This window comes from Triticum urartu, chromosome 5A (genome assembly GCF_056163025.1).
Source record: "Triticum urartu cultivar PI428250 chromosome 5A, HENAU_Tu73, whole genome shotgun sequence".
Lineage (NCBI taxonomy): Eukaryota > Viridiplantae > Streptophyta > Magnoliopsida > Poales > Poaceae > Triticum > Triticum urartu.
In genome coordinates, this window is record NC_141877.1 from 13486169 (window position 1) to 13503622 (window position 17454).

General features: G+C 47.7%; 1 protein-coding gene, 1 non-coding gene and 1 pseudogene across 2 annotated transcripts; all 3 read left to right on the forward strand.

The window, feature by feature from the left end:
• The first annotated feature begins 391 nt into the window (after window positions 1-391).
• LOC147967483 (uncharacterized) lies at window positions 392-1112 on the forward strand. Its single transcript, XM_087522477.1, has 2 exons — window positions 392-973; window positions 1078-1112. The coding sequence occupies exons 1-2, from the start codon at window positions 394-396 to the stop codon at window positions 1110-1112; spliced, it is 615 nt and encodes a 204-aa protein (XP_087378603.1). The 5' UTR covers window positions 392-393.
• Window positions 1113-11401: 10289 nt separating this feature from the next.
• Window positions 11402-15665, forward strand: LOC147967484 (ergosterol biosynthetic protein 28-like; annotated as a pseudogene).
• A 709-nt stretch (window positions 15666-16374) lies between these two features.
• Window positions 16375-16448, forward strand: TRNAT-AGU (transfer RNA threonine (anticodon AGU)). The gene has a single exon. It is a non-coding gene; the product is annotated as a tRNA-Thr (tRNA).
• Window positions 16449-17454: the final 1006 nt, after the last annotated feature.

The following is a 17454-nucleotide window of genomic DNA, read 5'->3' on the forward strand; positions in this document are numbered from 1 at the left end:
AATCTGGATCTTGAATCACCCTAAATCAATTATGAGAGATATTGATTTGAGTGGGAGCGCACTTTAGAATAAAAATGTTTATTCACTAGTGCAAATTTCATTATAAAAAAAGTCTAAGTGAAACTTGTATTTTTCGTTGTAGATCAAATGGCTCGCAACACTGCGTTCAACTTAGTCCCGATGTTAGAGAAAGAGAAGTTAGCTACGACTGGAAACAACTATGCGGACTGGGTCCGTAACCTGAGGATTGTCCTCCGGAGCGCTAAGAAATTGTACATGCTTGAAACTGCTCTTCCAGCTAAACCGGCGGTAGAGGCCCCAGAAGATGAACAAAATGTCTAGGCCACTAAGGATGATGGTCACAACTTAGTGCAGTGCCTCATGCTAGCTTGCATGAGTCCAGGGCTTCAAAAACGTTTTGAATTCCATAAACCCCGTGATATGATCCGGGAATTGGATGCTCTGTACAAGGAAACCGCAAAGTCTGAACGATTTGATATCATGAAGGCTTTGATGGAATGCAAGATGGCTGAGGGTAGTTCAGTTGGTGAACACGTGGTCAAAATGATTGGCTATTCTGAAAGGCTTAAAGCCCTAGAATTTCCACTTCCACCTGGCCATATGATGGACATGTTGCTTTCTTCACTCCCCCCGTCTTACGACGGTTTTTTCATGAACTACAACATGACAGGGATGGAGAAGACACCGGAAGAGGTGCTCGCCATGCTGAAAACTACAGAAGGAGGATTGCGGAAAAATCGCAAGCAAGTGTTGCTTGTGAATAAAACCGCCAGTTTCAAAAAGAAAGGCAAGCCAAAGAAGTGCAAGGGCGCCGGTAAGACCGGCTCCCAAAGCAACTCTAAGGGCAGAGCCAAGAATGGAACTGAGTGCTTCTACTGCAAGGGCACAGGACACTGGAAGAGAAACTGCAAGAAGTATCTGGAAGATAAGAAGACCGGGAAAACCGAAAAAGGTATAATACAAGTTAATGTCATTGACGTTTTGCTTGCTAGCGAAAATTCTAAGTCTTGGGTATTTGATACCGGATCGGTTGCTCACATTTGCAACTCGATACAGGGGCTTCAGAAGGTGCGCAAGCTGGCAAAGAATGAAGTCGTGATGCGCGTCGGGAACGGCGCTGGGATCGCCGCTCAAGCCGTCGGCATTATGCCTCTACGTCTCCCTTCAGGATTTATCTTAGAACTAAGTAACTGTTATTTTGTTCCACTGTTGTGTAGAAACATTATCTCCGGATCATGTTTAGTACACGATGGGTATTCGTACAAGTCTGAGAACAATGGTTGTTCACTTTATTGTAAGGATATGTTTTACGGATTTGCACCCATTGTTGGGGGCCTTTTCATACTAAATCTTGAATGTGGAAATGATGTCTTTAACGTGAATGCTAAACACCTTAAGAAGGGTGATACCACCACCACTTTCATGTGGCACTGTCGGCTTGGCCACATCGGAAAGAAACGCATGCAAAAACTCCATAAAGATGGAGTTTTACCGTCCTTTGATTTTGAGTCATTTGACACATGTGAAGCTTGCCTAATGGGGAAAATGACCAAGACGCCGTTCACGGGTCATCCTGAACGGGCGGGTGAATTATTGGAAATAATACATAGTGATGTATGTGGTCCAATGAACACAGGCGCACGGGGTGGGTATTTCTACTTCGTGACTTTTACTGATGATTTGACTAGGTATGGCTATATCTACTTAATGAAGCATAAGTCAGAAACCTTTGAAAAGTTCAAAGAATTTCAGAATGAGGTAGAAAATCATCATAACAAAAAGATTAAGTTTCTGTGATCTGATCGCGGAGGCGAATATCTTAGTCATGAGTTTGGCCAACATCTAAATGACCATGGAATCGTTTCGCAGCTTATGCCTCCCGGAACTCCACAAAGAAATGGAGTATCGAAACAACGTAACCGAACCTTGTTGGACATGGTAAGGTCGATGATGTCTTTTACAAATCTTCCGATATCTTTTTGGGGTCACGCACTGGAAACTGCTGCTCACACACTTAACAGAGCACCGTCTAAATCAGTTGAGACGACACCATACGAGTTATGGAACGGGAAGAAACCCGGTTTGTCGCATCTCAAGATTTGGGGTTGTGAGGTATACGTAAAACGTTTACAACCTACCAAACTAGATCCCAGATCAGACAAATGTTACTTTGTAGGTTATCCCAAGGAAACAATTGGGTATTCCTTCTACCACCCGTCCGATAACAAAGTGTTTGTTGCCAGAAATGGACAATTTCTTGAGAACGAGTTTCTCACCAAACAATTAAGTGGGAGGACAGTACAACTTGATGAGATTAGTGAATCTTCGGCAACAGTTGATATGGCTAAGAAACCGGAAGAAATTCCGCTAATTATCCCTACAACTGAGCCTGAAGTTGTGGCATATGATGCGGAGACTTCGGACAATGTTGTAACCAAACCGCGCAGATCAGGTAGGGCTATCCGGCCACCTGAGTGGTTTCATAATGAAATCTTCATTCTTGAAGACGATGAACCTGCGCACTACAAGGAAGCGATGGTGGGGCCCAGCTCAAAGGAATGGCACAAGGCCATGAAATCCGAAATGGAATGCATGTACAAAAACCAAGTTTGGAACTTGGAAGAACTTCCTGAAGGCGTAAAGCCGATTGGTTGTAAATGGATTTTCAAAAGGAAGACAGATGTGGATGGTAATATTACTATCCACAAAGCTAGACTTGTCGCGAAAGGGTTCACACAAGTTCCAGGAGTGGACTACGACGAGACTTTCTCGCCCGTAGCTATGCTTAGGTCTGTTCGGATATTACTAGCAATTGCTGCTTATTTCGATTATGAAATATGGCAGATGGATGTCAAAACAGCTTTCCTAAATGGAAACCTCAAAGAGGATGTATACATGATACAGCCAGAAGGTTTTGTCGTTCATAAGGATGCTGGAAAGGTATGCAAACTTCAGAAAGCCATTTATGGTCTGAAGCAAGCATCAAGGAGCTGGAACATTCGTTTTGATGAAGTGGTCAAAGAATTTGGCTTCATCAGGAATGACGAAGAATCTTGTGTTTACAAGAAGTTTAGTGGCAGCGCAAAAGCATTTCTAATCTTGTATGTGGATGACATATTATTGATTGGAAATGACGTGAATTTTCTTAGCGAAATAAAAGACTCATTGAAGAAAAGTTTTTCAATGAAAGACTTAGGTGAAGCGGCATATGTATTAGGCATCAGAATCTATAGAGATAGATCAAAACGCCTGATAGCGCTTAGCTAAAGCACGTACATTGACAAGGTGTTGAAAAGGTTCAACATGGAGAACTCCAAGAAGGGCCTTCTCCCCATGTCACCTGGCACAGTGCTTTGCAAGAATCAGTGTCCTCGGACTCTCGATGAGCGAGTGCAAATGAATGATGTTCCATATGCCTCAGCAGTTGGTTCTATTATGTATGCCATGCTATGTACAAGACCGGACGTTTCCTATGCGCTAAGTGTTAGCAGCCGGTACCAAAGTGATCCAGGATTGGAACACTGGGCCACAGTCAAGGGTATTCTTAAGTACCTCAGAAGGACCAAGGATTTACTCCTTGTGTACGGAGGTGATGAAGAGCTCATTGTAAGTGGTTACACTGATGCAGGCTTCATGACTGACCCAGATGACTTCAAATCTCAATCAGGCTATGTTTTCATATTGAACGGTGGCGCAGTTGATTGGAAAAGTTCCAAACAAAAGACTGTGGCGGATTCTACGACGGAGGCAGAATATGTTGCTGCTTCAGAAGCCTCCAAGGAGGCGGTATGGATCAAGCAATTTCTTGAAGACCTTGGTGTGGTTCCTAGTGCCCAGGACCCGGTGGAGATCTATTGTGATAATAGTGGCGCCGTGGCTCAGGCAAGGGAGCCAAGTTCGCACCATAAGACAAGACATATTGAACGCAAATATAAACTCACCCGACATCATGTCGAAGCGGGTTTAGTGAAAGTACGCAAAGTTCACACGGATCTGAACGTCTCAGACCCGATGACAAAGCCTCTACCACGAGCAAAGCATGAGCAGCACCGGATAGCCGTTGGTGTTAGGGAAGCCATGTAACTGGATTATGACTCTAGTGCAAGTGGGAGTCTATAGGAGATATGCCCTAGAGGCAGTAATAATAGTTATTTTGTATCTCCAAAGTTTGTAATGAATGTTTAGCTTCCATGCTATAACTGCAATGATTCTCAAGTCTGCAATATCCACGAGGCTCGGAGGGAAACTCATGTGCACGTGTGGTATACTAAACGGTAAAATGTATTCCTAGTCTTGCCTCTAAGACTGGCTCATGTATTGCATGATGATCCTGTTTTCCTGATCATGGGCATGTCTATGCTGGCAATTCTGAGGGCGCGATGTTGGTAGAACACTTGTGTTGAATCGACCCAAATTGATGTTATGCTATGAGATTCTTTTCATCACAAGTTTATGGTTAATAACACACAGATAGTTAATGTTTGCATAATTCCTTAGACCATGAGAGTATCGAGTTCCTTCGTACTTGCTTCATGAACTTTGGGGTTTGTTAAACGTCATCCGTAACTGGGTGGCTATTACGGCAGCTTACGGGTTCACGGAAAAGTATGGCAAGTAACGAGATAGCTCAAGATTGGGATTTGCTCCTCTGACGATGGAGAGATATTCTCGGGCCCTCTCGGTGTTACGATATCCATAATCGTCTGGCCAGACACCTTGTGATTTGATCACTAGGATGCCGGAACACGGAAACGAGAAAAGAGAACAATGCCGGTAACGAGGTAACTAGCATAGTGGACAAGTTGTTGACCCACGGGAATGCCAACATGTCTCACCTCGGGTATTTGTAACATATCGCGAAGCAACATGAATAGCACACGACAACTGGAGGTTCACTCGAATATTCATTCATGTGGGTATAGGGGTTAATGTGGGTGTACACGGCTCCGATGTTGATCATTGATCGGAAGGGGTTCCGGGTCATGCCTATACTTCACCGAACCTATAGGGTCACACGCTTAAGGGTCATATATCTGTTGAATACTAGACAAGGAGTCTGAGAGAAAATCACCGAAAAAGTTTCGGACACCGGAAAAGTTTCGGACAGCGGGAAAGGTTTCGCAGAGAGAGGTCATCGGATGAGTTTCGATGAAACTGAAAAGTTGTTTCAGGGGATACCATTAAGTCAAATTGGTTTCGGCACATGCCTGATAATTCTTGGAGGGTGCCAGAATCATTCTGGAAGCATTTGGAATTTTCTGGGATAATAACCGGATAAGCTTCGGAGCTGCCGGAACCACTTCAGATGCTTTTCGCAGATGAAAATCACTAAACCGGAATTGTTTCGGAACGCGTTGAAAATAATTTTGGTGGGTACTGGAAATGTTCTAAGCCCACATAAATATTTCCAATTCGAACGGACGCTGAAAAATGTCGTCGTAGTGAAATGGACTGATTGGTTGCTTTTTGGGAAAATATCTAAAGGGGATCTTTCCAAAAGATCTAGGGATTACATGGATGGATTGGGAGGCCCTCATGGGGGCCCCCAAGGGATGTGGCCAGCCACACTTGGGGCTCCACCTTGGAGCCCCTCTTGTTCCTTGGTTTTCACTCTTATGCCCTTAAGGAAGGACTTCATTCATGTGCATTTTGGGTTTTTGTGTTAAACTACCCTACCCCTTGGGATTTCCTATAAATAGAGGTGGAGGGGCAGCCCTCCACAATCATCCCTTGCTCTCATACACATGCCATGCATTATCTGGCTTCTTCTCTCCCTCCCACGAAAAGAGTTCCATAGAGCCGTAAGGATGTCTGGGTTCCAGCATGAACTAGTTCTGGACGGCGAAGCCCTGCCGGATAGCTGACATCGTATGTGTGCAACCTCATAGAGAGGTCGTAGTTTCGGTCTTTTACCCAAGGGGCTGTTCGAGTGTCCTCCCGAAGGGCTGTCCGCGACATCGTCCAGGGGACTGTCCGACCACCTCACGAAGGTCTGTCCGGCGAGGGAGTACATCCTCGCGGTTGGGAGGTTGTAAATCCTAGTTGCGGGGATCTGCACCAACGATCTCCACCGACTCTTCTTCTGCTGCACTTCGAGTCGGTACGGAACAGATCAAACCTTGTATGCAGTCTCCATAGTGATCCTGGGCGTGCTCGCTATACCGAAATTTTTGTTTTCTATCACGTTCCCCTACACTCCGAGAGGAAGATCGGGTGGGATCTTACTTGGAGTGAGATGTGATTCGTTGGAAGTCTGAAGTGTAGTGATGGGCGATTTCGCAATTAAGTTTCGGGTACGGTCGAAAGCTGATGGGTTTAATTGGGCTCTGGTGGCGGTTTATGGTGCCGCGCAGCCTGAGCTCAAACCAGAGTTCTTGGCGGATCTTGTTAGGATTTGCAGCTCTGAGCATCTCCCAATTTTGGTTAGGGGAGATTTTAATATCATTAGGAGGAGAGAGGAAAAGAACAATGATAACTTCGACGGCAGATCGTCGTTTATGTTTAACACAATCATAGAAAGCTTGAATCTGAGAGAGATAGAGCTTTCGGGTAGAAAATTTACTTGGGCTAATGCTTTGCCAAATCCGATGTTTGAAAAGATGGATCGAGTCTTAGCAAGTGTCGAGTGGGAACATAATTAAATTCCCTTTCGTTATAGTCCAGGCACTTACACGTGGAATTTCTGACCATACGCCTTTATTTCTGGAATTGGGTGAGCCAACCCACATGGGGAACAAAAACTCATTCTCTTTCGAGCTGCCATGGTTTGAACGGGAAGGCTTCTTAGATCTGGTAGCCAGGGAATGGGCTAAGGATGTAGGAGGTAGGACTTCGGTTGAGCGCTGGCAGAATAAGATAAGGCATTTGAGAAGTTTCTTGCGTGGGTGGGCCAAGCATCTTAGTGGGATATATAAGGTCGAGAAGGAAAGGCTTCTTACACTTATTCAGTCCCTAGAATTAAAATTCGAGTCCACAATTTTGCAAGCCACGGAGCTGCATGCTAAACTAGAAGCGGAGATGAGGTTGAAAGATCTTCTCCGTGAAGATGAATTAAAGTGGGTGCTGCGAGCTAAGGTTCGCAAAGTTGTCCAGGGGGACGCGAACACTCAATTCTTTCACTTCGTTGCTAATGGCAAGCACAGAAAGAAGAGAATCTTTTAGCTTGAACAAGATGAAGGCACGATTGTAGGACAGGATAACCTAAAATTATACATTACCGAATATTACAAGCAACTGTTTGGGTCTCCAGAGGATAATTGTGTGTCCCTGGATGAGTCTAGGATTGAGGATGTGCGTCAACTCATTGCTGATGACAATGATATTTTGATAGCCCCGTTTTCTGAGAAAGAGGTGTTTGATGCCATTACACAGATGAAAAACAATAAAGCCCCAGGGACGGATGGATTTCCGGCGGAATTCTATAAAAAGTGTTGGCATATTATTAAAGGGGATTTGTTACCGATGTCCCATGATTTATTCTCTGGACAGTTTCAGTTATTTCACTTAAATTTTGGAACAATAACATTGCTTCCTAAGAAAACAGAGGTTGTGAGAATTGAGCAGTTCAGGCCGATCTGTCTTCTCAATGTTAGTTTCAAAATTTTCACCAAGGTGGGGACTAATAGGCTCACACAGATTGCGCATTCTGTGATGCAGCATTCCCAAACTGCTTTCATGCCGGACAGAAACATCCTAGAAGGGGTTGTGGTCTTTCATAAAACGCTCCATGAAATTCCCTCGAAAAAACTAGATGGAGTTGTTTTTAAAGTGGATTTTGAGAAAGTGTGCGATAAAGTCAAATGGTCATTCCTTCAACAGGCCTTGCATATGAAAGGTTTTGAAGAAGCCTGGCGACGCCAGGTAGAATCTTTCACGCAAAAAGGGAGTGTTGGAATTAAAGTGAATGACGACATAGGTCACTACTTCCAGACACATAAGGGCCTGATACAAGGGGATCCAATGTCTCCTATCTTGTTCAACATCGTAGTTGATATGTTGGCAATTCTGATAGGAAGAGCTAAGGAGGCTGGTCAGGTGGGTGGATTGATGCCTCATCTAGTCGATGGAGGTGTGTCTATCCTACAGTACGCTGATAATACGATCATTTTTATGGAGCATGACTTGGCAAAAGCAAGAAATATGAAGCTGGTGTTGTGCTTATTTGAACAATTGATCGGGTTAAAGATTAACTTTCACAAAAGCGAATTGTTCTGTTTTGGTAGAGCCAATGAGGAACAAGAGGTTTATAGGCAATTGTTTGTATGCGAATTGGGGACTTTTTCTTTTACGTATTTAGGTATACCAATTCACCATCGTAAGCTGACAAACAAGGAATGGAAGTGTATCCAGGATCGCTTTGAAAAGAAACTGAGTTGCTGGAAGGGCAAGCTCATGTCTTACGGAGGCCGATTAATTCTGATTAATTCGGTTCTCACGAGTATGCCTATGTTTCTTTTATCGTTCTTTGAGGTCCTAGTGGGAGTTAAAAAAAGACTGGACTTCTATCGATCCCGATTCTTTTGGCAGAGTGATGAACTAAAAAGAAAGTACAGACTCATCAAATGGGATATTATCTGTCGACCGAAAGACCAAGGGGGTCTTGGCATTGAGAACCTCGAGGTCAAGAACAGATGTCTTCTTAGCAAGTGGCTGTCGAAGCTATCTATCGAGACTGATGCTACTTGGGCACAGATCCTTCGTAGCAAGTATCTTCAATCCAAAATTTTGTCCTAGGTGACAGCGAAGCCAACTGACTCACCCTTTTGGAAAGGGCTTATGAGAGACAAATTGGCTTTTTTAATAGGACAAAGTTTATTATAGGTAATGGTGCTACCACATGATTCTGGGAGGATACTTGGATCGGAGAGACCCCCTTGCACTTCAATATCCGTCTCTTTATCGCATTGTTCAACGACGTGATGCGGTCGTTGCAACGGTACTTCAATCCACTCCCCTTAATATTCAGTTCAGGAGGACGCTAGCTGGTAATCGTTGGGAAGAGTGGCTCCATCTAGTGAGTAGACTGATGGAGGTTCAGCTTTCTCAACAACCCGACAAGTTACGTTGGAAACTTACTAGGTCTGGAGAGTTTACAGTCAAATCAATGTATCTTGATGTTATCAATTCAAGCTCCATTCCTAGTTCCAAATATGTTTGGGTTGTTAAAGTTTCTTTGAAAATCAAAGTGTTTATGTGGTTTGTACATAAACAAGTAATCTTGACCAAGAATAATTTGGTAAAGCGTAACTGGACAGGACCTACTAGGTGTAGCTTCTGCGATCGGGATGAAACCATCAAACACCTTTTTTTCGAGTGCCCGTTGGCAAAAGTCTTATGGCGGTCGGTCCATATTGCTTTTAATATTACTCCTCCGAGTTCTGTCAGCACGTTATTTGCAACGTGGCTTAACAGAATAAAGTCGGAAACAACACGACACATTCACGTAGGAGCATGTGCTTTATTATGGGCAGTATGGAACTGCATAAATTATTTGGTTTTTAACAGAGCAACAAATATTCATTTTTTCCAGGTTATCTTCTGAGCCACTGCGTTGATCCGTATGTGGTCGCTACTCACTCCGACGAGCCCTGGGAGCGTTTGGTTACTGGATCTATCCGATGGGAGATGGTAGCACGAGATATCTTCAACCGGTTTGGATAACGGTCATGTAATAGGATAAGCAATTAGTTTACCTATCTCTCTTATGCCAGCCGGTTATGGCTTCTTTTGGCTAGTTTTGTTTTTGGTCTTTTGGCTCTTTGTGAGTTTTTCTTTACTTTCGTTGGAGACTTTAAGACTTTGTTGAACCTATTTTCTTATTTATAAAGTTGGTCGTATATATTGTTCTGATGCAGAGACCGAAGAGTCCCCCTTTTCAAAAAAAAAAAGGGGGCAGCGGTTCATCCTCATCGGCTCTGGCGAAGGAGTTACGGCGCCGGCTATGGCCTTTGCCCTCCCGTGGAGGGCAAGCAAGTGGTGCTTGGCTGTTGGCCTTGAAGCCTCACCGGTGACCATTACGACAAAGGGCTACCCCGAAGAGTGTTGGCACCTGGAATCTGACGTTTGTGGCTTCGATGCCTTATGGGAGGCAATGTACGTAGTTTTAGCTTGCAGTCCATCGATCCCTCCCGCTGGCTTCTCCTGAAGTTGGCCAGTGTGCGATGCCGATGCATGCCGGGGCGCCAAGTGACGTCTTCGGCAGTGGCCAGAACATCTCCAAGCGATTTAGCAAAGATTATTATTGGACCTGACTGCTTTTCTTATCCTCAGGCTAAGGTCCTTCTTGTGCAATTATGGGACGTGGTTGTAACTTTCTTTCTTTTGAATCCTCTGTGGAGCTTTGTATTGGCACCGCTTCATAATTAACCGGAAAGCTATATCTCTGGGTCCTTCTCGGCCCATCTATGTTAAGAAAAGAGTCATATAAGTTGATGGGTGTGGCCGAACGAGAACAAAAATAAATACTCCTAGATGGTTGGTAGTCCGGCATAAATAAAGCCTTGCACAAATATCTTCTGTCACCGCTAAAGGGTTCTCCCATTTCAATATTAACAAAATGACCATACAAGAGACTCCCTCATTTTTGTTCCTGACGGTCCGATATCCCCCATTCTCGCTTCAAAGGGAGGGTCAAGTAAGGAAGTTCGGAAAGGTGCGAACATGCCCATGAACAAATAGATGAGTATGGTTTGGATGCCATTGGAGATGCCCTCAGATAGCATGGCATTTTTCTTTCTCCCCTAAACTGTGATCCCTGGCGAGTGCAGCGTTGCAATTTGCAAAGGACGTCTCCATGGAGCCTCTTTTTATTAAAAAATGAAAATATATTTAAGTTTCATTTTTTTTTCATTTTTTTCTACAAATACATACGCATGTTATTGAAGTATGTATGAAGTTTCATCAACTGATTCAATTATTTGCATGCTATATAAAAAAAAGACAGATATCTGGCCCAAAAATAACAAAGAAAAACTCATTTTAACCTATGTATTTGTCTTTTATATGAACATGAGTGTTCATGAAATTTTATACGTGTATACTACAATTATATGTCTATGTGTATATATTTTTTGAGGTGTGGAACTAGTATTTTCGTTCAAATAAATAAATAAAGAGCTTCATGCATCTCAGTCGCTGCATGCACATACCTGGCAGCTTATAGGCCGGTACGGGCCAAGTATCTCGAAAAGAAGAAAGTCGGGCCCTATCAGCATACCACAGTACAGCCCAGCCCACCACCACGTCAATTCCAACCGCCACACACAGACACACCCGCCTGTTGACCAATTACGTGCTCTGCTCTACTGAGACGAGATCGATCTGCTCGACGAAGCACCATCGCCGCCGGCCGCCGTCCGGGGAGATCAAGGAGAAAGCAAGCATGGTGGAGTGTCAGGGCATTCCGGCGCTGGGGTGGTGGCTGATGCTGGCAGGTGGGCTCCCTCCGCCTCGCCTCCGTCTGGTTCGGCTTCTTCAACATCTGGGTGCTCCGCGTTGCCGTCTTCTCCCGGACGCAGAGTGTGTGCCTGTGCCCCCTCCTTCTCCATCCCCACCTCTCGATTGCTCGATTTCTGACTAGACCCGGGCTGATATGCGCGGCAGAGAATGCAGCACAGCCGCACCCCACTGGATCACTGGGATTTTGTCTGTCAGTGTGCACTGTTCAGAATTGTGGGAGTAAACTGGGGCTGCAGATCTGCCCCATGCCCACCTTCAGTTAAACAAGCTGCTGACATTCTCGATCTGTCGCAGTGTTTACAACTGTCAATATCTGCAGTCCATCGTTCCTTCTGGATCATGTGCATAAGAAGACTTTTTTTTTCTGAGAAAAACAAATCGTACCTACGAGATGATTAACCTTGTTCTCTTACATGCAGTGACCGATGTGCACGGACAAACTGAATCCTAATCTGGACGCTGCTGACCTGCACGCTGTGCTTCCTGTGCGCACTGAACCTGGACAACAGGCCTCTGTACCTAGCCACCTTCCTGTCGTTCGTCTACGCCCTCGGACATTTCCTCACTGAATAACTTGCTAGAAAAAAGTCCATTTTACTATTAATCTTTCAGTTCCCTTACCCCCTAAACAATCTCAAACCGAGCAAAAAACGTCCCTGGCTGATTTTGCCCATACCGAATGCTGACGTGGACACAGTCAAAGACGGTATTTGGCCTGCGGATGGGTCCCTCTCAGCTAGACACTCTCATTGACTGTTGGGCCCGGTCAAATATGACACATGGGGCCCACATCTCGGTTGCACGGGGATTAACAAGGGACTAATTTAGCCCTAATTGCATCGTTAACAGAAGGGTACCCACATGTCAATGTTTCAGACTAACCCTAGTGATGAAGGGGGCCCACATGTCAATGTCTCAGATTAATAGAAGGGGACCTAAACTAATGATGCCACATCAGCGCGGTCCTGCTCTGAGGTCACTGGTGTGGAGGGCTTCAGCGGTGGCGCATCGGCGCGGTCGTGCTCCGGCGCAGCCGTGCGCAGAGGAGGCCGGGGCGATGGTCAAGGCGGCTGCGGAGGTCGTGGCCTGCCGTTGACCGGAGGCGGCCGGCCAGGAGTGTGGATGCGGTAGCAAGGGTCGGCCATGGACGTGAAGGTGGCGGCGCCATAGCGATGCAGGCGGCGCGGGGAGGCGAGGGACGACCAGATCCGAGGGTGGCGCCCCCATCTGATCTGACATCAATATCTTCCGGCGGCAGTGTGAAGATGGTACGGCGACGGGCTTGTGGCGGCGGAGCGACATGTACCTGAGAGAGAGAGATACGAGGGAAGAGAGAGGGAGAGGAAAGAGAAGGGAGGAAGGAGAAGCGGGGCGCTCGGGGTGGCGCCTTGGAACTTCGACAATCACCGGCGTCAGTCGGAGGCGGGGCAGGGTTCGGGTGCGAGGGGGCGATGCTCGAGGAGGTAGGCGACGGCAAATCATGGATCCACCTGATGGAGGCCCACCCATAGGTCAAAACCACCATTTGACTGTTGCCACGTCAGCGCCAAGATGAGTTAAAACCATTCAGGGATTAATTTTGCCCGATCTAGGGGCTGAAGGGAACAGAAATAAAGATCGGGAGGTTATGTTGTTATGACCGGCATATTAGGGGCTTAGCCCAGCTAGTTGTGACCCAGTCTATCTTATCGTTATTAAGGGCTTAGCCCAATTATCTTAGTAAAAGATTTATATAAACTCGTGTAAGCATCCGTTTTGGAATTAAGCAAGAAGCAATCATATTTGTTCGGCTTCCTTAGGAAGCCGGGAGACCTAACCCTAGCCGCCTCTTTCCCTGCGCCATCTCCCTCTCAGCCGCCGCCTCCTCGGGCATGACGGCACCCAGCCGCCGGCGTCCGCGTGTTCGTCCACAACCAGCTCCCTCCTTCCCCTACAACCTTCGGCGTAAATCCGGTAGAACCTTAGTTTCTACCAGTTTGGTATCAGATAGCTCAGTTTCGATCATGTCTTCACCGCCGCCAACCCTGTCGCTTCCGCTGCCGACCGCCACCACCGCGTCGCTGGCCATCTACACCGTGCCGCTGCCCTGCCCATCCGCGCCGCTACCCTTCCCATCCGCGCCGCTGATCTCCACCGCCGGCGCCTCCACCGCCCAGATGCCGATGCCCTCCACCGCTCCACCAGCAGCCGTCTACACTCCAGAGGAGGTCACCGGGATCCTCCATGACCTCGTCACAGCCGTCCAGGGGATCCGGCTGTACCTGGCCAGCTCCTATGGGCCGCTGTGGCTGCCGCCGCACCAGGCAGCCTTTGCCGCGCTCACTGGGCCGCTGCAGCTGCCATCCATCGCCACCACCATGCCCTGGCTACAGTGGCAGCCGCCGCTCCTGGCGGCCTCCGCCGCAGAAGCTGCTGCCATTGCCCGGTGCGACACCGCAGCAGCCATTGTAGCTGCAGCAGCCACCGCCGGTCAGCTTTGGCCCCGCATCGACCTCGCCAGTGGGAGTTCCGCTCCACCAGGTCCGGTTCCCGCCCTCGCCGTCCCCGCTACCGGCCTGGTTGACCGAGTCATCGTCTCAGCCGGTCTACACGGTGGCCTCGGGACCGCCGCACGTGCCGTCACAGCAGGCGCAGTACGGCGGGTCCTCTAGCTCCACGGGCCCCCTATGTTGGCCTTGACGCGCCGCCGTTCTACGGGGGCCCCATGTGATCACCGACCCGGTGCCGCTGCTCCGCCCGCCGAGCCGTACCCCCACGGCGGCCATACCCAGATGGCGCCGCGCTTCGCCAAGATCGCCTTCGCCACCTACGACGGCACCGGGGACCCCTCAACTGGCTTAATCAGTGTGACCAGTTCTTCCGGGGGCAACGCACGCTCGCGTCAGACCGCTCCTGGCTCGCTTCATATCACCTCTGAGGTGCCACACAGACTTGGTATTACGCTCTCGAGCAGGACGAGGGCGACATGCCTCCATGGGAGCGTTTTCGCGAGCTCTGCCTCCTTCGCTTCAGGCCACCGATACGCGGGAGCTGGCTGGCGGAGTTGGGCCGTCTCCCCTTCACCTCTACGGTGCAGGACTTCACCAACCGCTTTTAGGCCTTGGCATGCCATGCGCCCGGCGTGACGGCTCGCCAGCCGGCCGAGCTCTTCGTCGTCAGTCTGCCGGATCATATCCGCGTGGACTTGGAGCTGCAGGGACCCCAAGACCTCCAGACGGCCATGTACTACGCTCGAGTGTTCGAGCGCCGCGCGGTGGCCATCCAGCAGGCGTTACTGTCCCGGGCCGCTGGGCCGCTACCCTGGCCGGACGTTCCCGCGCAGGGTCGGCCTACATAGGCTTCCGCGGCACCCCTCGCCGCGACCGCGACACGGCCGTTCTGCTGGCTCACTACGGCCGAGCTACTCGAGCGTCGCCGCCAAGGTTGTGCTTCAACTGCGACGAGCCCTATGTGCCCGGCCACATCTGCCCGCAACTCTTCTCCCTGGAGGCTACGGACTACATTGAGAAGGACGCCGCTGCCGCCGGGCTAGGCAACCTGCCCACCCCAGCTGTCGCGGAGGTGTTTGGCGACGGTTGATCACCTCGAGGAGTTCCACAAGCGCTTCCCCGCCTTCCAGCTCGAGGACGAGCTGTTTGTGCAGGCGAGGAGAAATGTTATGACCGGCATATTAGGGGCTTAGCCCAGTTAGTTGTGACCCAGTCTATCTTATTGTTATTAGGGGCTTAGCCCAATTATCTTAGTAGGAGAATTATATAAACTCATGTAAAGATCCGTTTTGAAATTAAGTAAGAAGCAATAATATTTGCTCGGCTTCCTTAGGAGTCGGGAGACCTAACCCTAGCCACCTCCTTCCCTGCGCCATCTCCCTCTCAGCCGCCGCCTCCTCGCGCATGACGGCGCCTAGCCGCCGGCGTCCGCGTGTTCGTCCACGACTAGCTCCCTCCTTCCCCTACAACCTCCGGCCTAGACCCGGTATTTTTTTCTACTTGGTATACAAGACCATGGCCGCAGCAAACCTGAGCACCGTTGGATTCCTTGCAGGTACTGAACCTGGCTCTGAACGCACCATCTGTTTCAGTTTCATGATGTCTGATAAATCCACTCTGTTTTGCTCAGGGACATCGATTGTGTGGATGCTTCCTCAGTGGGACTCCCATGGTTCCTGCGCCGCCAAGCAAGAGTGACTCATGAGAGATGCGCGCGCGCATCGGTGGCAAGGACACTCGAAGAATTCTTGTGCCAAAAAAAGAAGGTTCTTGTGCAAGGCCATGCATGGCATCTCTCTGCACTTTCTGCCATGTACTCCTTCCGTTCCTAAATATAAATCTTTTTCAACATTTCAAATGAAATACAACATACGAATGTATGTAGACATATTTTAAAGTGTAGATTCACTCATTTTGCTCCGTATGTAGTCACTTGTTGAAATCTCTAGAAAGATTTATATTTGGGAACGGAGGGAGTAGTATTGTTTTGCTCGAAGCATTCCTTTGTAGTTTCATTGGTGAGAATCCAAACAACGCAAGCTGTAAAAAAACCAATGCGTTCTTGTCATGAATGCAGTGTTTCATCAATTTGTGTCGATCTTCCCTTGTTGGGAGCGGCATCGGCATGTAGAAAGGAAGGAGAAGCTTGTAAAATTTCTGGATGAAGCTTGGCCACTTGTGGGGGTCATGGAAAGGAGAAGCAACAAAATGAACAGTGACAAGATAGTAAAAATTCACCGTTTGTCGCAGATTTGTTTTTTTACTTTCCTTTTTTTACCTTCCAAATGAGATCGAGTTTGAGTTAGGATTTTACCCACTTTATTAGTGTCTGTCCTGTTTCAATTTTTTGCAGGCCTTCTCGTCTAGCTATCAGATAAGTAAGATCTCAAATGAAACAGGATAGCAAGCTTTCATAGCTCAGTTGGTTAGAGCACCCGTTTAGTAAGCGGGAGGTCTTGAGTTCAACTCTCAATGAAAGCAAGTTTTTTACTTCTTTTGGTGCCATATCTGCTGTGGCCCAATCTCACTCGTATTTACTATCTTTTGACAAAAAGATCTACTGGCAGCAGTATATACTAGGTTCATCTTTCTGCTTTGATTGATTGATACCCATCGCCTGCTTGCCACAATCTTTGCCTTTTTTTCTTCTTCTTCTTCTTTCGAGAAGAGCCACAATCTTTACTTGGTTCACCATCGATGCATGCACCCATCCGTCCGCTCATCAGGATAGCTAGATGCTTGCATTGACCACATAATTCAGGGCCGCTTTCCCGGCCGGGGATTCCTGTTTTTTGCCTTGCTTGGCTGCAGCAGGAGGAGGGAACTGGGATTTTGCTACGAGGAGCATCAGATCCTGACGCTGCCAGCTGCTTACAGGTTACTGTTGGCCTTGCATATTTTCCTTTCTGATCAAGTCCTTGTGTTATTTCTGCTCTGGCCCATTCCACTCAATACACTTTTCACTATATGCTCGGTCGACATCTTGAACTCTTGATATTTTACCCGATCGAGATCGACGGTAGAACCATCAAACGGAGGACGTGGTCGATCCGCATCCGTCATGAACAAAAACTCGCCGTGTTCATGGGTGATCCAAAATGCAAATTGACGTCAGGCATGTTGTGCTGGTGAATGGCATCCCGCTCATTCAACATGCTGAGGCTACCTAGCCGCGCCACCAAGGATGGCCACCAATGCTGCAAAGATGATCAAGTAGCCAGCAGCTGCCACTTGCTCCCACTAGTAAATGGTGGATTGCTAGGGCACTATGTACGGTTAATGGCAGAGGGGATCAAAGGGCAGCTAGATACCTATGGAACCCCACATTGTGCTTGCAACTAACATCTTTTATGTTTCTTCTTTTTGTGTCCTGATCTCTGAAGCACCATTAAAATAAATTCTTAAAACTGTTGCTGCTGCATTTGGGTGCTCTGTGTGAGGTGGAAACCAGTGTGTCCTGATCTCTCAAGTACAGTCGAGACTTCTC

Coding starts and splice junctions, on each gene's coding strand:
- LOC147967483 (XM_087522477.1), top strand. CDS start 394: ATGAGTCCAGGGCTTCAAAAACGTTTTGAATTCCATAAACCCCGTGAT. Junction 974..1,077: donor GACCGGGAAAACCGAAAAAG/GTATAATACAAG, acceptor AACTCGATACAG/GGGCTTCAGAAGGTGCGCAA.